A 24,650-nucleotide genomic window follows, 5' to 3' on the forward strand; every position below is an offset into this window, starting at 1 on the left:
ATAAACCTATCGTGAGTGTTTTTTATCACGATAAACGATAACGATTATCGTCCCATCCCTAGATCAATCACTTTTTTGTAGGGTCAGGTTCTGAAGACATGTCTGCATGTTCCCTTGTAAAGTATGCCATCATTATTCAGGGACAGACAGCAACAGAAGAATCGGATGTGGTTTTCATTAGTCTGTAACTTAGCAATGGGTTAAGAAATAAGTGGGTCCGTAATTAGATGTAACTTTTGTCTATCTTCTGCTTTGTGGCAAATGAGAGATAATCTAAATGCTACAGAGGGAAACACAATGGGACTCTGAACTTGAAATGTCATTAAATGACAGTTAAAGTTAATTGAAGGGGCTCTCCAAGTTGCCTACAGCAGAGCCCTAGAATGGAGAGTTGCGTCACTCCCGTTCACTTCATGGGGCCAGGTCTTCTACGCACACATCTATTGGCGTATAGTGACAAACGGCCAACCGGAAGTTTACAAAATGCATTGAAGTCTATGAGGTGTAAAGTGACAATGAACCACGTGACCAGCGCTGTTTCTGACCCCGCGGTGACACCACTCTCTGATTATACTGCTCTGGCCTACAGTATATACGAGTTCTAGAGTAGCTATTAATTCATCAAGTTCAGGTTATTTTTTTAGAACATTTTGGCAGAGAATTTGATTAAATCCAACACCCTTTTCCTAAATTACCAAGAAAAGGTTTATTTGGATTATCGCAGTCAAATTCAGAGTATGCCTATATTATACACACAAGTATGTATGAAGATTCTGTTTGATATATGACATCTTGACTCCAGTACCGCCACAAGATATAAGATTTTATTTATAGACCAACAACAACAAAACAAAAAAATGCAATGTATAACAAAAATGTATGGGCATATTATCATTTTTATACAGAACACATCTAAAAGAGCAATTTGTAACACAAAAGCACAAATTACGGGCAAATTACAGTCAATTTAGTCAAAAGAGAAAAAAATAAACAAGCACTTTTACTTGAAGAGTATACAAAAAAGAAAAAAGGAAACCAAAGTAAAACTGCCTGCAAAATATGTTGTACTGGATACATGAAATGACAATTGGATTAAAAAAGGCCAATGACATGCCATTAGGAGTTTACTCGCATAGAAACGTGGGACGTCTTTATAAAGAACTCTTGTTTCAGATCGGTAGATACTACTTTTTCTGAAACGTATCTGTACGTATGCGGCAGTATAGACTAGACTAGTAGGGTTACCGTCGTCGTAGTCAAACAGTAATAAACCTAAGCAGAATGTTAAAGCTTAGCACCATTGGGCTAGCAATAACATCATTAGTAACCATAATACCCACTCTGTGACACTGTCATGTTAAATACTTGGGGTGGGCACTGGAAGGAATCCCATTTGCAGTCAGACACGTTTTTAAACATGGCACACGAGTGAACCGACACTTCACCTTCCAATGTTGTACAGCAATTATAGGTCTTTAAATGTTTCATCAAAGTCTTAGCTTCCTCCCTTTTGTTCATCTGCTGCCAAGACCAATAACCGTACAAAGGCAATGGTCACCTATAAACATGTATACTGTACATGCACACGCAATTAAAACGTATGGGTAGGATTACCATAATGTACATTCCCATACTCATTTGAAACATTTCCCTTTGTAAAAAAAAAGAAGACAATTCTTTATCAAAACGGCCTCACATATAGAAAAATACAAGATCAGACCCCCAGATCTGCCTGCAGTATGTGTTGTGTTGCTAAACACTGGGGGGCAGATACCATCCAGCATGTTATCCCCCTTCAAGTCCTACAAAAAATAACGGATAGCAAAATAGACTCCACAATCTAAAAACTTGTGGAAAATAAGGACACCACTGTCCCTAATATACTGTTGAGCTATGTACATAATTGAGCTTGTTTTCCCAGAACCTGAGTGCTTAAAAGGTCGATCATCGATGATGTAAAAATAATGGCAATATGTTACAGAATGCTGAACGGGGCACTCTGCTTCTGTAGGACATGTGCACATGTGGCTGACTGAATGTTATGGTAAATTTAAACGATTGCAGATTTGTGTGCTGTAAATGTCTGCTGTAGGTTTATTGTCAATAAGACCTGGAATTATTTTATATTTCAGCTATTGAAAATAGCAAATATACAAGCTCAGCACTCGGTGCCGTGCTGTGAGCTTGTATATCTGCTATTTTTTTTTATAATTCCAGGTCTTAAAGGGTTAAACACTATAATAATTACAAGCACAGCACAAATGTGGGGAAACACAAATTGGCAAAGCACTCCTGTACTCACTACAGGATATTAGTGTCACAAAAGTCGAGCACTAGTCCAGCTATGTACCATCTACAACTATTAATTGTCAATTATCACCTGATCATACGTAGTGATACATCATGCAATATCAGTGGAATAAACAGGCATATGCTCTCTCTTAAGTTCTATGATGTCATGGTGTATTGCTGTATAACCTGAAGTAAAAACAATATCTACATCCTGAGCTCTATCCTGAACTATCAGACTTATAGAGACTACATCTAGCTCGCGGTTGAAATACACAGCACCATAAACTGTGCCACTGGCAGGGAGAAGATTTGACAATATAACCGATTAAAAACGTTTGTTTTTAAAGAGTCGCACAACACTTGGCTGCCGAAGCATAAAGGTACGGTCAGACATGCACAAATGAAATATTATATTAATCGCCTCCCGTTCACTGGAGCGAAGGGGCGCGATGCTCCCCATGGCGAGGCAAAATTTGCATCTTCTGCTTCACATGGATTTCAACTTTGGTGACTCATGTGTGCATATTATCCACTCAAACTGCCAATTGCTAACAACATAATTTCTATGTTACATCACATTCTGCACTGCTCACATTGAGCATGACACAATATGGAACTTGCCTCGGCATGGGATGGTCATTCGCACATGCGACCGTGCCCCAAAATCAGGCTTGAGTGGGAATTGGTGGGCAGGTACTGTACTTTACAGCAGCTGGTCATTTGGGGTGCGTAGCTCTGTTTTCCGACACGCATTACTCCGACATTACTAACCCCATCTCTAGTCTTCACTCCCTAACCTAACCGCACGTGCCACGTATTCGGAGTAATGATATGTCGGACTTCCGTATTCCTCCTGGTCAAATTAACTCAGCTGTTCCTTTGTTACTTGTGTGCCTCCTTTCATACACCTGTGTAATTGACAATATCAATATCATCTTATTATCAACAAATATAAATGAGCACCTTAAAGTGTCCTTCAATGCTTGCAGCTTCCCCTCCTTCAAGCACCACTCATAAGTGATGACTGAAGAGTATGTTTTGTTTTCCAGTAATTCGTACATTTTCAATCCATCTCGTTGGGTCACATTGGAAAGCATCTTCAGAACAGCTATTAAATGCCCGAACAGAGAAACAAATTCCACTAATGTGTTTAAAACAGTCTTACACATGCTAGGGGGGGGGGGGGACAACTACAAATCTTTTGCATCTGTACAAAAAACAAGAAACATGAAAAACAGCTTTGAGGAAGGAAAGAACGTGAAAAATCTCTTGAGTTTCTAAACCACACTGCTCCCATGCTACAGCGTATTTGGCACTTAATTGCCAAGTTCATAGAAAAAATAATTGCAATTAAAATATATATGGGAATACACGTGGAGACCATACCAACATGGCTCTGCTTTAATGCACTTGTCCCCTTTTTGTCACAAACAACATGTATATTATAAAAAAGTGCTACCAACAGTCGGTGGGGGAAGAGAGGGCGTTTTAAGTTGCACATCGGAGGTTGTTGGCAGAGTTTGAAGGGCTCATCTTCTCTCCAGGACCTTTTGCGGAGCTGCTCGTGTGTCTCTGTGTCCAGTTTGTGAGTTGAGTTTCTCAGTCTGTTTACTCGACAGGGGAGGATGTGGTCGTGGAAGTGGGTGGACGCTGGGAGACGTCTCCCCTAGGACACGCTGGAGCAGCGGATGCTGGGGGAGCCCATCTGCGTGAGCACCTTGTCCAGCCACTGCAGGGGGCCATTGAGGTGCAGCTCGATCCAGCAGGGGGTGCTAGTCACCGTCTGCCGCCTGGGACAGGATGAGGCAGAGAGAGAGAGAGAGAACACATGGTTCAATAATAGTCACAACAACCAAGAAAGAAACATGCCTGCAGTGTAAAGCAGTGGTTCTCAACCTGTGGGTTGGGACCTCCCAGGGGGGGTCCCCAAATTATTTTGGGGGGTCCCCAGATGATCAACTATTAATGTGCAACATTGTTTTCTCGCTCAGGAAACAAACCAACATAACGTTTAAGTGTATAGAGGGCATATGCACATTTATAATGTGACAATTTAAGGACTTTTTAATACCTTGCGATGCGACGCGTTGTGAGCTCTGCTATTTTCAAACATGTTGTGCTTCTACTTGTGGCACTTTAAGTACACGCTTTTATACTTTTACTCAAGTACATTTTGAATTCCGGACTTTTACTTGTAACAGTGAATTTCTATATTGCAGTATTGATACTTTTACTCAAGTAAAATATGTGAGTGCTTTTTCCACCACTGAAACAGGCCTCCTTTCTTTGTACCGAGAACCAGTTCCTCCCTCTAAACTATTTCTCTTTAATCTCACTTTCAATTTCATCCGGAACACTGACTGAACAGGTTTCAAAACCACACACCTCTTTAACAATTCTATAGGTAAGTAATAAGTATAGAGACACAGGAGAGGTGGGAGAGAGAGTAAAGCTGGTTGCACACTGCTGCGTTTTTTTCCCGTTGCGTTTTGGAAATCCGCAAAAACCTTTTTCAGGCAGGAGAGAGAGAGAGGAAAGAGAGAGAGAGAGAGCAAGGGACCCAGTAGGGATAGTTGCGGAAATCGAAAAAAAAATCAACCCTGGTCCGAAAATAAATACAAAGCGGGCGGCAATAAAGTGAGGTTGTTGTTTTTTTATTTACGTGCTCTGAAATTCGGCCAGAAAAAAACACAGAAGTGTGCAAAGACCTTAAGCGAGTCATGCAGCGAACCGATGACTCACCGTCAGGCATCAGAGCCTATGTACTGTAAGCACGCGCCCAAACCCAGGGGGGGGGGGGGGGGGAGTGACTGAGTTACTAGGGTCCAAGGTGGAGGGGCCTTAATTATTTTATACTTTAGCTAGAAAAATAGCAGATATACAAGCTCGCAATGCGGCACTTGGTGCCGCGCTGTGAGCTTGTATATCTGCTATTTTTCAATAGTTAAAGCACACAATAACACAGTGAATCCTTGTACCCAGGGCCCAGAATTTGGTGCGACACCCCATGATTCCTAACATGATTCCTCAGCGGACCAGATCATGGGTGGCACAGTAGGGCAAGAAAGTTAATGGCCCATCCAAAGCAAACAAAAAGAATCACACCCGTGTGAACTGAGCGGTGGTTTACCGTGTGTGTGTGTGTGTGTGTGCGTGCGTGTGTGTGTGTGTGCCTGGTCTGGCCTGGCCTGAACAACAGCGCCCCTCCCTTACAGTTTTTTTCGATTGCTAAAACACAAAAAGCTAAAATTAGGCACAATTTTCACAACCTTTACTTCTGTCCCCAATCACTTGACTCAATTTGTTACTACTTTAGATTTCCTTATCATATTAGACTCTGACTTTCCTTCTTTACACTCTGATGTAAATTTCACATCACCTTGTTGTCAAAACACAACACACAATTTTCAGGTTTGCACACACTTCTCACATAAAGTCTCAAAGCATCAATCCACAACACACAAATATTCAAATCTCTAAACTTTCGGGTCTAGTGTCAATTACAAATCCCCCTGTTGTCTAAAAACCACAGTTGTTGCACAACTGAACATTGAGACAGGAACCGGGGGCAGAGATGGGCACAAAATACAAAAAAATATTTGAAATACAAAGGTATAAATACCAGGATACTGTCGCCAGGATAGTATATTGGTGACAGTCCTGGTCAGTATTAGACCAAGTACTGACCAATTTCTTTCAAAATATTATTTTTGTTTTTTGTGCCCATCTCTGACCAGAGGCATGATGCCTAAATCTACTGTAAATCAAAACTTGTTTTTGTTTGGATGCATATTTGTGTGCTGTTTTATGTTTGACAATGAAAAAAGTAGGCCTACACTGAGTCATTTTACAAAAGGAGAAATATCTTATTCTCCAGAGCCATGGTCATTCTTATGGTGTGTTCCATTTCGACAATTGTGTTTTCAATTTTGCTCTTCAGTGTTCTGTACATGCTTGGTAGTGTTCTGTTCAGCCAAAAGCTAGTTGTGTTTATTCAATGAATGGTATGTGTGTGTCATGTGAAAATATGGCTGTGTTTACCAAATGAAAACACGAGTTCCATTTTGTGAACATGTTAAGAGATTTGATGGCAAAGAGTTGTTTTGCAAAGGGATGCCAGGGTTTAGCAATTTGTGTGTAATGTTTGGAGTTTTGTGTGTGCAGTTTTGAAAAGAACGTACAGTTTTGAAAAATGTGTTTTAGCAATCGAAAAAAACTGTAACATGTGTGGTCATAAAAGGTACTGCAGGCCTGCAGGCTACATACAGACACACACGCACGCACGCACACACACACGCACACACACACGCATACACACACGGCCACGTATAGGAGACGGTGTAACCACCGCTCAAAAAAGAAAGAAAACTGCATAAGAGAAGTAATATAATTGGATGGTTTCTTTGCACCTGGTGAGTGGTAATCATTTTCATGAGCCCCTCTCAAGTGAGCATGATGTGAAAACGAACTATTCCAACACAGAGGCAGAAAGGCACTCGAGTAAATCGTCACTGTCGGGCAAAAAACTTGTATCTCCAAGTTTCAAATGTGTACGTTTTCTTCGTAAAGCAAAGCCCTGCTTCGTCATACAAGACTGTCGCACAAAACTAGTGAAAAAAGCAGATCTACAAGCTTGTAGATAGGCTATTATCACAATTTTAAAATAATTTTTAAAATTACGAATACAAAATTAACGGTTTTGGACATACAAGGTTTTCACCCGACAGCGACGAAATTATACCTTCGAAGAGATCTGCTCGAAGGAGTCATACATAAAGGTAAATGGTAAATGGTGCATTTATATAGCGCTTTTATCCAAAGCGCTTACAGAGATTGTGCATTACATTCACCCATTCACGCACACATTCATACACCGGTGGCGGAGGAAACCATGCAAGGCACCAACCTACTCACCGGGAGCAATTAGGGTTAGGGTTAGAGTCTTGCCCAAGGACCCTTCGACATTAACTCAGGGGGAGCCCGGATTCGAACTGGGAACCCTTCGTGCTCTAATAACGGTTTCTCTACCCCTGAGCTATGCCGCCCCACACAAACAAAATAGATGCGGTGGGTAGGAAAGGCAAAGTGAAAAAATTAGTCAGATTGTGAGAGAGAGAGGAGGACAGAATAGGCCGCGCACGCACACGCACGCACACGCACGCACACGCACACACACACACACACACACACACACACACACACACACACACACACACACACACACACACACACACACAGTACTGGGTTTCGCCTTTGTGGAAACCTCAGCTGGAAAAGTCAACTTTCAAACAAGCACTGCCTCGCACTGAGAGACGGCCCTGGGGCCATTTTCTCTCTCCTGTCCTCTGTTTGCTACTATCAGGTGAGTCACGCTGGGTGGAAAAGAGGGAGGGAGGGAGGGAGGGAGAGCGAGCGGCGGGGGAAAGTCTGACATCTCTCTTTGACACAGCACATGTGTGTTTGTTTAAAAACAGTGGGCTGGTGCTGCTGGGCCAAGGCTGTTGTGCTGATGGGCTCTTGGCAGCGTGACGCGCTGCAGCAGAGTGCATGCAGATGCTTGGGAGGGAGGGAGAGAGAGAGAGAGAGAGGCTGGCTGGCTGGAGACTTTGCTATAAGACAGGGGTCTTCAACAGGGGGTCCGGGACCCCTCGGGGGTCCTCAGAGTTACTACGGGGGGGGGGGGGGGGGGGGGCGGGGGGCGCCAAATCTTTGTGTGATAGAAACTTTTTTTCTCCTTTTTTTAACCACTTGAACCCTGGCATCCATATTCTGAGAACTTTTGCCTAAAATAGCAGATCTACAAGCTCACAACGCCTCACGCTGCGAGGCGTTGTGAGCTTGTAGATCTGCTATTTTCGGCCAAGAGGTCTTGTGTAGAGGGGAAAAAGAGCAGACTAATGCCTCATTCACATACAGAAAAGCTAAGCTAATGGTTTGCTTGGTAATTCAATGTATTATCAATGCAAACCAGCTTTTAAAATGTCCAAGCTGGAAAAAAAGCTTGGCAATTTTTAAAGCTGGTTTGCATAGAGAATACATTGAATTACCAAGCAAACCATTAGCTTGGCTTCTCTCAGTGTGAATGCAGCATAAGTACAGAATGAAAGGTCAAGTTTATTAACTCATTGACTGCCAAGGCCCGAGTTTCCCGAGTTATTACAGTAGTCCCAGGCTGCCACAGCCCGAGTTTCCCGAGTTATTACAGTAGTCCCAGGCTGCCACAGCCCGAGTTTCCCGAGTTGGAAGCCATTTTGAAAAAAAAAGAAAAAAAAGAAAGAAAAAAAAAAAAAAAAAAATTATAAAGAAAATTCTAATAATGCCTCAAATGTATTAGGCATGATCGCGATTGCGAAATTGCATGTTTAGCCCCATAACAAACACATCTTTCAAAATGTCAAAAATGGCTGTTTTGTCTGACTTTGAAGGCTTGTATCCCATGAATGCCTGAACGGATTTCCAAGCGGATCTTTTTGTTTGAAAGCTGTTAAAAAGTACTACACATATGGTGCATGATCTAGGCATGGGCGTGCACGATCCGTGCACTAAAAATTGATCCGTGCACTAGAAATTTAGGAAGGTGGCAGTGTTTGTTTTGTCTGACTTTGAAGGATTCTATCTCATGAATGCCTGAACGGATTTCCAAGCGGATTTTTTTGTTTGAAAGCTGTTAAAAAGTACTACACATATGGTGCATATATGGTGCATGGGCGTGCACGATCCGTGCACTAAAAATTGATCTGTGCACTAGAAATTTAGGAACGTGGCATCCTGGTACTTGGCGGCCATCTTGAAAAGGGCATTCAATGAGTTAAGTATTGACGGTTCAAGTGGTTAAATATCTGAAAACAAATTGACATGAATCCAAAATACACTGACGATTGCGCTGTCAAACAATGAAACTATATGGAATCTATGAACAGGTTGTGGGGGTCCCTGCTTCATCTCTCTCTCTCAACTAAGGGGTCCTTGGCCTGAAAACGTTGAAGACCCCTGCTATAAAGATTCATGGTCGGTGTTGGTCTCTGTTGTCTGCATGGTGAAACTGTGATCTCAAACAAAAGAGCTGCCACTGATAGTGCTGACACAATTATTACATAGTCGTCTAATCGCAATTAATTTGCATAATCGTCATAATCGTTTCCATGTTGAGAAATGTTATTATAGTTTCAAACACTTTCAAAAAGTAGTGGAAATAGCAGATCTACAAGCTCACAACGCACCACATCGTGAGCTTGTAGATCGGCTATTTCCACTATCAATGTTCTTTTTTAAGTATAACATTCTCAAATATGTCAGTAATTTCTTTGCATAATATAAGTTATGTGTCATGATTGTCATGTGCAACTTCAAAGCCTACAAGCCAAACAGAAATGTAATTGTCAACGACAAATACACGATTAAATCGATAATTGCAATTATTTGAGTGACAATTAATCGTCATGTAAACATTATTGTGATTATGTAAAATGATTGCGATTAGACGATTATATAATAATTGTGACAGGCCTACATAACACACATTGATGTTCTCCACCCTATAATCACGATGACCCACTGCTATTTTACATCTGAGGTGTTTATGGTAAAAATGGTGGGTGAATCTTGTTGTTAATCTCTGGCAACCGTGCTATAAAAGCAATAATAGGCATGTGAGCTTGTAGCTTGTAGGCTATTTTAGGCAAAAAGGTTTGGTGTAGAGGGGAAAAAGAGCAGATCAAGTACAGAGCGAAAGGTCAGGATTACTAATTGACGGTTAAGTGGTTACATTTCTGAAAACACACCTTAACATGAAACCAACATACATTGATGATAGCGCTGTCAAACAAGTCTATGAAACTATCTATGAAATCTATGAAAAAGTTTAATCTGTAACACAATGTTATACAATATGAAGTGGTGGTCCCTGATTCATGTCTTTCTCAGCCAAGGGGTCTTTGAACTGAAAAACGCTGAATACCCCTGGTCCAAGACAGGGGTGTCACAAGGGGGGGGAAAGTGGGACTGAGTTACCAGGGCCCAAGGTGGAGGGGCCTGGAATTACTGGTATTTTATACTTTAGCTATTGATGAATAGCAGATATACAAGCTCACAGCGCTGCACCGAGTGCCGCGCTGCGAGCTTGTAGATCTGCTATTTTTTAAATGTATTTTTTAAGCGGAACATTTGCAACTCAAATTTTGCTTCATTTTGGGGGTCCTTCACATGAAAAGGTTTGAGAACCACTGACATAGAAACATAGGTTTTTCAACAAAAAAAAAACCTTAGAAGGATTTGAAATATTCAAAGACTTGGACAAACGTTCAATATTTTTCAAAAAATAGCAGATCTACAAGCTCGCAGTGCGGCACTCAGCTTGTATATCTGCTATTTTTCAATAGTTAAAGCACAAAATGTGAGTGAATCATTGTACCCAGGGCCCAGAATTTGGTGTGACGCCCCTGGTCCAAGCACTGTGCATGGCTCACCTGTACTCGGCTCCCCAGCCCTTGACGAAGCTCATACGGATGGTGCACATCCTGGTGAGCTGGTAGACGGCCTCGAAGCCCTGGTTGACTGACTGGGCCAGCAGGGCAGCAAACTCCTGGTTGTTGAAGATCTTCAGGTTGCAACCTGAATGGACGGACGGACCCAGAGACAATCAGTTCAGCCCAGTGGTTCTCAACCTGTGTGTCGGGACACCCCCCAGGGGGGGTCCCCAGATTATTTTGGGGGGTCCCCAGATGATTAACTTAATGTGCAACATTGTTTTCTCACTCAACAGTAAACAAACTAACAAAGTTTAAGTGTATAGAGGGTATCTGCACATTTCTAAAGTGACAGTTTGAGGAATTTTTAATACCTCTAAAATGCCAAATATTAGTTCACCGTTCACACAAATACTAGCCAGGGTTTCTGGGTTTCAATACCATTTTTGGCGGGTTTCTGATCCAGTCAGAGCGGAAATAACATTCCGCCGTCAGGCGGCCCGGGAACCCACGACCGGAAGTTCCGGCGCCGTGCACCTCCAAAGCCATTCCCCAGTTTAAAATGTATTTAGTTTTGTATGAGCGTTCCGCTTCATTGGGTCTAATAATCGTTTGCTGTGTCCATCCTAAATTCTAACTCCTGCCGCGACTAAACTAATTGATTTGCATTATTTTGGGGAACAAAATCAATACCCAATCAAAAAATCAATGCGACGCCAACCAGAACCCACCACCAGAATTTTTGTAATTATTTTCTAAACCGGATCACAAGGGCCATTTGGAACGAATACCAGGCTTTCCTCCTATTACCAGGTGTGACGCGAGGTTGCAAAACATGCTAATAAACAGCTTAACTTTGAGAACCAATGCTTTAAGACAGCAAGGATATAACCAAAGAGTGCACAAGGTGAGAGAGAACCACCGTCTCTCTCTCTCTCTCTCTGTCTCTCTCCCCTCTCTCTCTGTCTCTCTCCCTACATACAGTACATACCTGGTGGGATCTTGCAGACAGTGGCAGGGTGCCAGCCGTATCGCTGGTTGCAGTTGGGACTTTGGACAAAGATGGCGCTGTCACTGAGACACTCCGCAAACACTTCACCTCCGATGTAATACAGCCGCACTCCCCGACCTCCAGGACACAGAGACAGAACAACATTGATTACCACATCAGATCACCACCATAGCACAGGATAACAACAGGAATGATATTGCCATACTTGGTTTTAGGCAGTAAAAGATGTGCATTATCTTAGAAGGCGTACTCTTTGTTTACATCCTGTTGTGTGTCAATGAGGGGTTAGTTAGTTCACAGAATATCAGAAGGAGTAAGAAGGAGTAAGTAAACAACCACACTGTGATTACCAACCAAAGAATTTAGGCCGACTGTGTGAGGGTGAATAGAGGCTAATTCATACTTTATCCCGTAACCTTTTATATATCACTTTTAAATACCACTCCACAAAAATTAACACATTTTCAAGAGGAAGTAATCCATCAATGGGGGGGGGGGGGCTTAAAACATTAGCTCCATTTGCAGATGCAATGGTTATGATGTCCATAACAATAAGTCAACGGGAGTGAATGCTTCATGCTGCTTTATATTTTGCCACTCAAGTCTGTCCATTGTGCTGATCCTGAGTGGAATATGATGCATACGCTCTATTAACACTTAAGTTGCAATCAATTAAATGTCTTTGAAGGTCCAAGATGCCATGGTCATCATAGACCTCCATGTAATTCATAGTGCACAGATCGTGCACGCCCATGCCTAGATCATGCACCACGTGTGTGCACGCTGTTCACAGCTTTCAAACAAAAGAATCCGCTTGGAAATCCGTTCAGGCATTCATGATATAGCAGCCATTATGTTTTCTTCAGATGTAAACAAACATGGCTGCCATGTTTGAAAGAATGGGTTGGTATGGGGGTTAAACATGCAATTTCGTGATCGCGATCATGCCTAATACATTTTTTGAGGTAAAAAAAAAAGTAAAAAAAAAAGAAAGTTTTGAAAAAATATTTTTTTCTTCAAAAACAGGCCAAACTCGGGAAACTCTGGGTTGGCACAGGGGGGGTACCTATACAAACTCGGGAAACTCTGGGTTGGCAAGAGAAGTGTTAAGCAAGTATGTTTTTTCTGGTAGCCATGGTGGAGCTGGCGTGGCTTACCAATGTGCCTGCGCGTGAGCTCCACAGCTGCATTGCGGTTGACGTTTGACAGCAGGCCCAGACAGAAGCGCTCAGAGTTGGAGGGGTCTGTGAAGCCGTCCACCGTCAGCGAGGGCTGCGACGCGTGGAAGGTCTCTCCCACCCGCTGGTTCAGCTCGTAGTAGGATATCGAGCACCAGAAGGCCGGTTCACAGTACGTCACAGGCTGGAGATCTGAAGGGAAGAGAAGCCTGTTTGGTTACCAGGTCACCTTGATGAAGTGTGGCCAACTCAACTATAGTCTGACACAGCTAGGGCTGTCACGATTATGACATTTTACATGACGATTAACTGTCACTCAAATAATTGCAAACGATTTAATTGTGTTTGTCTACAAGCTCGCGACGCGTTGTGAGCTTGTAGATCGGCTATTTCGACTATTTTTGAAAATGTTTTATATGAAAATGTTACAACATGGAAACGATTATAACAAAATAATTGCGATTATGTCGAATAATTGCGATTATATCAAATAATTGCGATTATGTCAAATAATTGCAATTATGTCAAATAATTGCGATTGATGATGATTATGTAATAATTGTGACAGGCCTAGACACAGCCAGATATCAAGAGATCTCTGCCTACCCATCATGAGGAGAAATCTAAATTCAGCGTATGGGTTGTAACAGTTTAGAAAACCTACTCTTGTAATGTATAACTTGTCTTGTATGTCTGTATGAAAAACAAAATAAACACATTGTTTAAAAAAAAAAAAACCTACTCGCACTGTTTTGAAAACAGATTCTGATACCATTGCTCTAAACAGGGGTCATCGCCATGTTGGCATGTGATGGGCATGACATTATTTCAATAAACTAAAAACATAGGGAAATGTTAGAGGGAAAAAACAGTATCCAACTCAATCAACTTTAACATCATCCTTATCATTTATCACCAGTGTGGACAGGAGTTTTCATATACCGCACGGCAAGACTACATTTGTCCCAGTTAATAAATAGACCAACAAAATGAATTAATATAATTTATACTTTGACATGCGGAATCCGAAACTTGCCAGCCCAGCAGCCATCAATACATCAGCATCAGATCATTGCGGATGTGTGCATTTGTTTGTTTTACATGATTTGCAACTTGTTAAGTTAAGAGCAAAGGGAGAAAAAGAGTGTGAATGTAGACAGCTGTGGAGAGGAAAGAAGGAAAAGACTGAGGGAAGTGAGAGGAAAAAAAGGGGGTGAAATGGAGAGCCGAAAAAGAAAAGAAAAAACTCAAAGAAAACAGACAACGTTTACGTCACAAAATGTCAAACCCATACACCCAGTTTCCCAGAAGCGCAAACAAAATGTGGAAACTCAACCCTCACTAGAGGGACACCAGAGCCAGAAATGGTCAAATTACATGCTTATCCATAATGGCTTTCAGTAAATTCAACACTGGTTCTGGTAAAAAAAAAAAAAAGAAAAAAGGAAAAAAGAAAACCTTTTTTTAAACATTTTTGTCTGTGGCTTTGAAGTCCAGTTCTGTGCTCGGTGGACAGCAGAGCCATGTGAAGCTGCTATTTATTATTTCACTCGGTTGCTTGGCGGCGAAGCCCCCCCGGTGATTTTCCGTTCTGATACAATAAGCGGAGGATATTATTATTGATGTTAGCGTGGGCTGACTGGTGTCTTGTCCCCATTCGGAAAGGGAGCAGGGAGGAGGGAAAGACAATGGCTTCTTTCACCCACAGCTTCCCATTGAGTCAGAGAAGGAGAGGAGTTTTTGCATAGGAGAGAGGTGGCTAACCACTTGAACCCCAACATCTGGGGGAACATTCACCCCAATATAGCCAATCTATAAGCTCACAACACAGCACATTGTGACATGTGGTGAGCTTGTAGATCAGCTATTATTGGCAAAGAGATTTGGTGTAGAGGGGAAAAAGAGCACGCCAAGTATAGACACAACTCAGGTCCAGAAGTATAGAAGGTGGACAGCCGTGGAGGAAGGCGGTTAACTAAGGTGAAATGTGGAAATATTGCGCAGTGCGCGCCCACGCACTCACACTGAACATATGTACCATGTACGCAGGAATGCTCAAGCACATGTTGTCCACATTTTTTGGTCTCCTGTGACGACGCCAAACAAACAGTAAAGAAATCCTCAATGAGAATGTACAAAACGTCTACAAACATTTGTACGCTCGGTTACACATTTATCCATGGGCACTGAGGTTTCTACTGTGCGCACACATTGGGTCCTTACCCATGTTGTTATGTGTGGGGGAGACAGGGTTGGGCGACAGGCTAGGGGAGCCTGTATCCATGCTGTGGTTCATCTGGTGGTCGCTGGTCTCCCCATCTTCACTGAGGTAGCCTGGAGGCGGCGTTTCTGGAACACAAGCACATGGTACATATGGTCACAAACAACAGCAAAACCCTGACACATCAAGTATTAGCTAAGACAGTGGTTCTCAAACTTTGAAACTTGAAGGTCTCCCCTTAACATTGACAGAGTACAAATGGAACCAAATGGACCCTGACGGGTCCATTTGTACACTGTCAAAGTTACTGACTTGTAAGGGTCAATTTAGACCCCCATAAAAAAACCTAGAGAGTCCCTGAAATCCACTTTGAGAACCACTGAGCTAATAAAGCGGGGCAGATAAATGCATTTTTGCACTAAAATACTTCACAAGTGGAAAGAAACCTAAAACTTTTCACAAGTACTCCTTAGGGGTTGTTCCTATGATAAAACACATTAGACACTGAAAAATCAAAATGGCTGCCATGTTTCCAAGATGGCTGCCTCTGAACAGTACGCCAGCCAGTTAATGTCCGATTTTCATAATATTAGAGTTGTTTTGTAGGTTTTAAAACATCCTGAGTTCATTTATTACACTTTTAAAGCAGCCAGAATAACCTTTCTAACTTTTGGTTGGGGTCTTTCCTCACCTGGGACCCCCCAAACAGACCCCTGAGCCTATCTCAGTAATCGCATTGCTCCTGCTCCAGAGCAATGTTAAATTAGATCATAACTGAAGCATTAAAGTTGTTGTAACTGGGCTCTGAAAGCAAAAATGAGTAGTAGCAAATACCCAGGGGTCTTCCACAGGGGGTCCGGGACCCCTAGGGGGTCCTCAGAGTTACTACAGGGGGCCTGCCGAATCTTGATGGGGAAGTTCTTTTCTTTTTTTTAACTGTTTTTATTTTCTCAGTATTATTTATTACATTTTTGTGTTAGACAGTTCACAGGTGTTACTGCAGGGATTGCAATAATTAAGGTATTGCAACTTCTCACTTTGGGCGCGCAGTCTAACATGTCCATTTATTGCGCTGCACTCACACTGACAACACAACACACACACACCTCTTTGTTATCGTCACCCCAAAACCCGCACCCTATCCTCTTAAAGAGCTCACGGTCAATTGTACCCAAAGAAATTCACTACTATACATGTCCTCCCTTGGCTCCCTAATAGTGTTGACAGTTTCCACTATAGCATTTGCAGGGAGGAGAGTGCAAGGCAGGTTATTGTTTGAGCAGCTGCACCGTCCCTTGTAACCTGCTTTGCAGCCACATTTGATGAGCTCAAGTACTGCCTTTGCAGCAGGGAGGGCAAGAAACCTGACTGGACATACCCTCCACTCTCTGAATTCCATCTATTTTTTTTTTTTTTTCAATTGATGGAAGCTCAGGGCAATTTGTCAGGTATGACAAAGTAGGCATCATAATAGGATACCTTCATCAAGGGACATGATTTTGAGGAAGTGCAAACACATGAAGAGGCTGATACCCCGATTCCTTATCAAGTCCTTGCCTCCGGTACAAAAAAGGAAATGTATATATTCAAGTGAGTTCAAGTTATTGGATGTTACAAATGTCAAGGGTTCCTTTGCGTACATAGTTTTTCAGGTGCTGACTGGGGATGAACATTTGTTGGAATCACCAAAAAGACATGGGTCAATGCCTACTTGATGATGATGATGATGACCAAGCCATTAACCGCTTCAAGGACCTTGGCAAGGTCATTGGCCATTCCTCCTGAGCTTATAAATGGTGAGCTTCCATCAACATTGCAGTCGGAACATTTTGCATGCCATGTTTACAGTTCAAAAGGTCCAACAACCCTGGGATTACTCAGATGGGAACTATTTCTGTCAAAGAACTTGGAAGGTGAGATGCTACATCCAACTCGTGCTGCACTGCTACCACATTACCTCCGCGCCAACTCTGTCACAATGCAGGATAAATCATACCTGACCATACCATACCCTGTGCTTCCACCAATCGAAGAAAATAGATGGAATTCAGAGAGTGGAGGGTATATTCCAGTCAGGTTTCTTGCTCTCCCTGCTCCAAAGGCAGTACTTGAGCTCATCAAATGTGTCTGCAAAGCAGGTTGTAACCAGCTCAGTGGCCTTGTGGTTAGAGTGTCCGCCCTGAGACTGGGAGGTCGGGGGTTCAATTCCCCGGCCGGGTCATACCAAAGACTATAAAAATGGGACCCAATGCCTCCCTGCTTGGCACTCAGCATCAAGGGTTGGATTGGGGGGGTTGATCACCACCACCACCAATGGGGATCCTGTCTGTCTGTCTGTCTGTCTGTCTGTCTGTCTGTCTGTCTGTCTGTCTGTCTGTCTGTCTGTCTGTCTGTCTGTCTGTCTGTCTGTCTGTCTGTCTGTCTGTCTGACCAGCTCAGTGGCCTTGTGGTTAGAGTGTCCGCCCTGAGACTGGGAGGTCGGGGGTTCAATTCCCCGGCCGGGTCATACCAAAGACTATAAAAATGGGACCCAATGCCTCCCTGCTTGGCACTCAGCATCAAGGGTTGGATTGGGGGGGTTGATCACCACCAATGGGGGTCCAGGGACTACAGATGAAAATTAGCCCACGGCGGGCTAACTCTGGCTCATTTACATTGAAGTGAAAACTGACATGTCCATTAATGAGCACGGTCCCTGTCAAATAAACAGATCTTAACTCTTAAGGGACGGTGCAGCTGCTTAAATAACCTGCCTTTCACTCTATGCTATGGTGGAGACTGTGTCAACACTATTAGGTTGGACATTGAAGATGATGATGATGAAGACGAATATATCCTGCATGTCTGAAATTACTGTATTGTAGTGAATCTCTTTGGGCGTAATTGACCATGGGCTCTAATAAGGTGAGGGTTTTGGGGTGACAATAACAAAGAGGTGTGTGTGTGTGTGTGTGTGTGTGTGTGTGTGTGTGTGTGTGTGTGTGTGTGGGGGGTCAGTGTGAGTGCAGTGCAATAAATGGAAATGTTGTTCTGCGCCCAAAGTGAAAAGTTGCAATACCTTCATTATTGCAATCGCTGCAGTAACAGCTGTCAACCATAACTGTTTAACACAAAAAAACATTATAAATAATACTGAGAATACTAATAAACCATCAAAGTACAATACATAAAACTAGGATACATAAAAACATTCGAAGTTTCAAAAAAAAAATGAGATTTGGCAGGCCCCCTGTAGTAGCTCTGAGGATCCCCCCAGGGGTCCCGGACCCCCCGTGGAAGACCTCTGTTATTTGCTACTAGTCATTTTTTATTTCAGAGCATATTTCAGATCTAATTTAACATTGTTCTGGAGCAGGAGCAGAGCGATTACTGAAATAGGCTCAGGGGTCTGTCTGGGGGGTCCCAGGTGAGGAAAGACCCCAACCAAAAGTCAGAAAGGTTATTCTGGCTGCTTTAAAAGTGTAATAAATGAACTCAGGATGTTTTAAAACCTACAAAACAACTTTAATATTATGAAAATTCGATATTAACTGGCTGGCGTCCTGTAAAACATATCCGAAAAGGCGGCCATCTTTAAAACTGGCAGCCATTTTGAAAATTAAGTGTCTAATGTGATTTTTCTAAAGAATGACCCAAGAGGTACACTCTGTAAAATTTTGGTGCTTCTTTCCAGAACTGAAGTATCGTTCTCCTTAACTGCGCCGCTATAAGATATGTACTGTAATCAATCCAATGCTCCGTATATAGGTGCAATATAGATCCTACCAAGGGGTGTTTGTTTCCAAGAACCTATTATCACAAATTAGGTGAGGCATATTTTCAAGGTCATTTGTGAAACACTGAATATAGTAAAGGTTCATAGTGATCCACTAGAGCAGTGGTTCTCAACCTGTGGGGGGGGGGGTCCCCAAATTATGTTGGGGGGTCCCCAGATGATTAACTTAACTCATTGAGTGCCAGCCTATCACCACTAGAGGGCGCCCAGTGACCAGAGAATAATAGAGATATGCTGGTAATGCATGCCCAAGCCCTGGAGCCATGACTTTTTTTACAAAGGAAAGGACACTTTCCTTTGTGCATGTACAGGAAGAGGATGAAGTTAGCTTGAAGTTAGCTATTGGCTACCAAGCATTTTAGAAGCCTTATTTTCGTCAACTTAGCCATGATTAAACCTTGCACACCTCATGCATGGGAAAAAAACAGAGAAGAATGAGCTCTAAAAAATCCAATGCAATCCTGGATTGCATTGGAGTGGATTTGTGCAGTTTGTTCACAGCTTTCAAACAAAAAAATCCGATTGGAAATCCGTTCAGGCATTCTTGAGATAATCGCCATTATGTTTTACATGTAATGTAAACAAAAATGGCTGCCCTGTATGTTAGATGGGGTTGTATGGGGGTGGAACATGCAAAATCGCGATTGAAATCATGTTCACCAGATTTGATGGGGTCCCAAAAAAAAAAAAAAAAATTCAAAAAAATTTTTTTCAAAAAAAAAAAAAAAATTTTTTTTTTTTTTTTTTTTTTTTTTTTTTAAAAGCCGAACTTGTTCGGGATCGGCACACTACGATACGCTAATAAAGCCGAACTAGTTCGGGATTGGCACTCAATGAGTTAATGTGCAAAATTGTTTTCTCTCTGAAAAGTAAACAAACCAACATAACGTTTAAGTGTATGCACATTTCTAAAGTGACAATTTAAGGACCTTTTAATACCTCTAAAATGACAAATTAAACATTGGCCGAATTGTCAAATTTAGCCGATCTACATTCTCACAACGCCTCACAACACGAGGCTTTGTGAGCATGTAGATCGTCTATTTTCACAATAGAACCTTGTTATACAAAATGTAATGCCTCAACTCCTAGTGCTCGTCAGGGTGGGGTCCCCAGTTAAAATATGATTATTTTGGGGGTCGCGGCCTGAAAGGTTTGAGAACCACTGGGGTAGATCATAGAAGAGGAGATCATATAGGAGAGGGAGAGGAGAGGCAAGCACTCTCAGTGAGCTGTGTGACTCAGGATGTACTGTAGCCCAGAGGATTAGATCACTCAACGTCCCGGGTGTCTGAGTGCTTGAGCGTTCACCTTGTCACAGCAAATGTTTTATGTTGAACCTCTTCTCAGACTGACAGCTCTGACTCTGAGAGCCTTGAGGTCTGAGTTAGCTGTCTGAAAGGAAAGTGCACTGTAGGAATATCCTGAGTGTTAAATACGACACTCTGTGATTTTTGCAGTTGGTGCTAGGAATGGGACGATATGAAAATTTCATATCAAGATTATTGTGACAAAAGAAATCACGATTTACGATATTATCGCGATAATCAAAATCCTCGGGTGGAACATTTGCCAAAAAATATCCGATCTACAAGCTCACAACGTGTCGCAACTTAACGCATTGTGAGCTTGTAGATCGGCTATTATTTGACAAAGACATTTGATAGAGAGTGAAAAAAGACCGTATCAAGTATGTGTATTATAAGTACCTTTTACCAATTATAGAGGGTTTAAGTGGTACCGGATATGCAGCAGCTCTGCAAATCAAAGGTGAATTGATCCCAGTGCATGACGGAGGACGATATCACGATAAATGTAATCTCCACGATACGATTATCGTGAGTGTTTTTTATCACGATAAACGATAATATCGCTTATCGTCCCATCCCTGGTTGGTGCTGGTTACCTGGGATGTAGTTGCTCTGGGGCTCGATGCCAGCTGGGAAGTTGGTGTTCTCAGGGATTGAATGGCTGTAGTCATCCAGAGGTGGGAACTCGCTGGGGATCTCTGTGTGTCTGGGCACCAGCACTGGAGGCAAGACTGCAAACGCATGTACATACACAACAAGCACATCAGAACCAGCACCGGTGGCAAGACTGCAAACGCATGTACATACACAACAAGCACATCAGAACCAGCACCGGTGGCAAGACTGCAAACGCATGTACATACACAACAAGCACATCAGAGCCTCGCACTAGTGTTCCTCTAATCAGAATATCACAGGAATTTGTAACCATAAAACGGGCCTGGACTACTCTCTCTAAACAGACTTAACTCTGGATCTCGCCTTTTAACCACTGGTTCCCAAACACTCGCGGAGTCACAGACACATTTTTATGGGTCCCTTTATTACATGTTGTTTTTAATCATTATTATATATAAAAAAAAAAAAAACATTCCCCCAAAAAGCAAAATCTTTCATAAATTCTATAATTTTTTCAGTAATTACATGAAGAAATAAAAGAAAAATCCAAGAAATTCCATAAATTAGAAAACAAGAAGATCTGCTGTTTTCACTATATTGGGTCCCGGGCACATGTTTAATTTCTCTTTTGGGTCACAGACTAAAAAGGTTGGGAAGCACCGATTTAAACTACACTTAGTTGACTGACGTCCCCCAGAGGTCTATACCCGTTTCTTTCCACAGCAAATCTCTTTGCAGAAAATATCCCATCTACGAGTTCACAACGCAGCAAGTTGTGAGCTAGTAGATCTGTTATTTTACGCAGAATCTTTATGACGTGTCCAGGATAGGGATGCAAGGGTTCATGTGGTTAAAAAAATTGCTTTACAAAATGTGCATGGAAAGGTATAGGAAGATGGCTGTATACCTGGGGTCTCCACCCTCTGGTAGTGGTAGGGGTTGACGCACACCTCGTCCTTCTTGGTGTGGAAGGCGTATTCGCACAGCTCCACGGCCCGCAGCTCGTGGTGCGACTGCAGGTCGGGCCAGCGCCACAGGCGGCAGTAGATGACATGCGGCAGGCCTTTTCTGTGGGACACCTGCAGGCGGCCATCCAGAGACCTGGGGGAACAGGGGACATTCACTGAGTTGAGTTTAAAGACCAGGGGTCTTCAACGTTTTCAGGCAAAGGACCCCTCTGCTGAGAGAGAGATGAAGCAGGGACCCCCACTAGAGCCTATATATTTTATACAATTGTGCAAATGTTAATAGATTTCTTAGACAGCGTCACAGCGTAGACTTGTTTGACAGCACTGTCATCAGTGTATGTTGGATTAATGTGTATTTTCAGACATTACCAATCATTACTTCTACTTCTCTTCTTTTCCCTCTACAACAAAACTCTTGGCCAAAAATAGCAGATCTACTGTGTAAACACAGCCGCAGGTAAGTCAAAGAACAGAGGAGGCACCGTTTTGCAAGCTTTTTTTTGTGTTTTGTTTGGAAGCTGTGAACGGCGTGCACAATAATTGTGCACGATGGACATGCATGCGCCCACGTTAAAGGGTAAGAAAAGTCTGGCAGTCTGCTACATAAATAAGATTTTGATTTGTGGCAGAGAATGTGTTAAGGGCAATTCCTGAGGAATCAAGAAAGTGGTTCATTAACACATAATAAGCGACGATAAAGCTCTGTCCACACCGGCGAATTAGCGAAAGCGACGTGAATAAGCGAACCAAAAAGGCGAAGAATTCGCCATTCGCCCTTTTCCATACACACCAAAAAGCGACGCGAATATGCGTATAATATTCGCTTAATTCGTCTAAAAACGAGGGGGCGATATCTGCCTGCATAGCCACAGGAAAAAGGAGAAGAAAGGAGAGAGAGGAGAGGAGAGAGGAGAACGGAGACAGGGAAACAAATAAAACAATGGAAACTATATCCTCAAGTGATGATGAGACCTGGCCGTGGTTGTTAGCCTATTAAATAAGAAAAAGAACAGAAGAGACAAGTGACAACACGCGTTCTCCGTTCCCCCTCCCCTCAGCTCCGGCCGGGGGCAGAGTAGACACTAGACAGGGTCGGTCAGTGTTTTATCATGTCAATCATTATGTGTATTACCCGAGAGGACCCAAGAGGACCCGTACTGTGTGTGTACTTTCTGCTTTTTATGCAAACTGTAAAGCAATCAATCAATGTGTGTGTGTGTGTGTGTGTGTGTGTGTGTGTGTGTGTGTGTGTGTGTGTGTGTGTGTGTGTGTGCGCGCGCTGTTTAACGTGTGTGCTGTGTTTAGGCTGGCCTGACCTAGGATCATGGTCTGTTAGCCGTGAGGCAGCGAGATGAATGGCTGTGTAACAGTGTGATGATAATGCTGGTCTAGGATCAGTTTAACAGCAGGGGGAAAAGATATTGGTGCGTGCGTATATGCGTGATGCGTAGCCTGCTGCCAGGATGATGAGATAGCAGCCGCGACCGCGTACAAGTTAAACCATGACTTACTTACTTCTCTGTAGTTAGAAAATAGCCTAAAAGTAGGGTCTATTCCTTTTAATCTCTGGCTTTTGTTTCGATCTTAATATTATAGATTCCTTGGTAGCCTTCTTCTGCCTGTCAATCAGTTAACAGCGCACGCTGCACGGCTGCAGTGAAAGAGGGTTTTAATAATGATTAAATGGTCGGGTCTCTCGGAAATAAAAGGATCTCGGTCTGTAAAAAAAGAGTCAGTGTAAAGTAACTAAAAGTAGCCTACATTTACTTGAGTAGCCTGTACTTGTAGGTATTTGTACTTGAGTCGAATTTCCAGTACTTTCCTTCTAATCGACTCATTTCGGATCCTATTGTAGGCTATTTAATACCCAGCGATTTATTTTTAAACATTAGTCTTTTTGCAGATATAAAGTAGCCTACAATAACAAACACATAAACCATGTTTTTACCAGTAAGACATTCGAGTAGGCTACTTTTCCCAAGCAGCCACGCAGACGAGACACGGAAAAGGAGAAAGACACTGTTCCCCTCGGCCTCAATGTAACGTGAAGGTCCCTCCACCATTCTCTCTCTCTCTCTTGAAATAGGGTAGAGTGAGGTTACTTTGATACAGAGAGAGAGAGGAATTCGCCTTTGAACGTTCGCTTAATTCGACACAAGGGCGAATAAAAAACAGACGCCTTTTCGCTTTTTTGAAATTCGCGTTTGGTGTGGATGCTTCCATTGACTTTATAAGGTTTTAAACAAAAGGCGAATAATACGCTAATTCGCTATTCGCCAATTCGCCCTCTGTGTGTACGAACCTTTAGTGTATCATATCTTGATATTTTCAAGTACTACGTACTCATTCATTATCAGTATCCACACGTTTGACAGCCTTTCAAGACATGAGATACTGAGTGTGTGTGTGTGTGTGTGTGTGTGTGTGTGTGTGTGTGTGTGTGTGTGTGTGTGTGTGTAATTTTGTTACTGTTAACAGGCAGGGGTCACTGTCTGTTATTGGAGGGGTGGGTGGTCTAAAAATAGGGGTGTTGATGGGATTACCACTTTCAAAACAGGAAGTTTCAAAAAGAAGAAGTTGCATGCCGGAAACAACCCTAAGAACACGTACTGTACAGTATCATGGTGGGTTAAGAACAACATACAGATGAAAGCCATTCTGGCCAGCATGTAGGACCAGTATTACATATCCATCTGGGCTTTAGTCCACATTTCATTTCGGAACACATCAAATAAAGCAATAAATTCATATGAAGACTGGTGACTGGTGTACAGTTGTAGTAATGACTTAGAATACAGGATATAGTAATGA

General features: G+C 42.5%; 1 protein-coding gene across 1 annotated transcript in view; it reads right to left on the bottom strand.

Annotated features, from left to right (window-relative positions):
• Positions 1–802: 802 nt before the first annotated feature.
• smad3a (SMAD family member 3a) overlaps positions 803–24,650 on the bottom strand; it is a 51,131-nt gene continuing 27,283 nt past the window's right edge. Inside the window, exons 2-8 of the mRNA XM_080730794.1 lie at positions 21,779–21,972; positions 20,850–20,984; positions 15,171–15,296; positions 12,927–13,139; positions 11,749–11,886; positions 10,758–10,902; positions 803–4,082 (exon numbers count right to left, since the gene is read on the bottom strand). Of these exons, the coding sequence (XP_080586920.1) occupies positions 3,959–4,082; positions 10,758–10,902; positions 11,749–11,886; positions 12,927–13,139; positions 15,171–15,296; positions 20,850–20,984; positions 21,779–21,972 (1,075 nt within the window). The 3' untranslated portion in view covers positions 803–3,958. The remainder of the gene's footprint in view (positions 4,083–10,757; positions 10,903–11,748; positions 11,887–12,926; positions 13,140–15,170; positions 15,297–20,849; positions 20,985–21,778; positions 21,973–24,650) is intronic.

This window comes from Nannobrachium achirus (assembly GCF_963921795.1).
Source record: "Nannobrachium achirus genome assembly, chromosome: 7".
In the NCBI taxonomy this organism is placed as follows: domain Eukaryota; kingdom Metazoa; phylum Chordata; class Actinopteri; order Myctophiformes; family Myctophidae; genus Nannobrachium; species Nannobrachium achirus.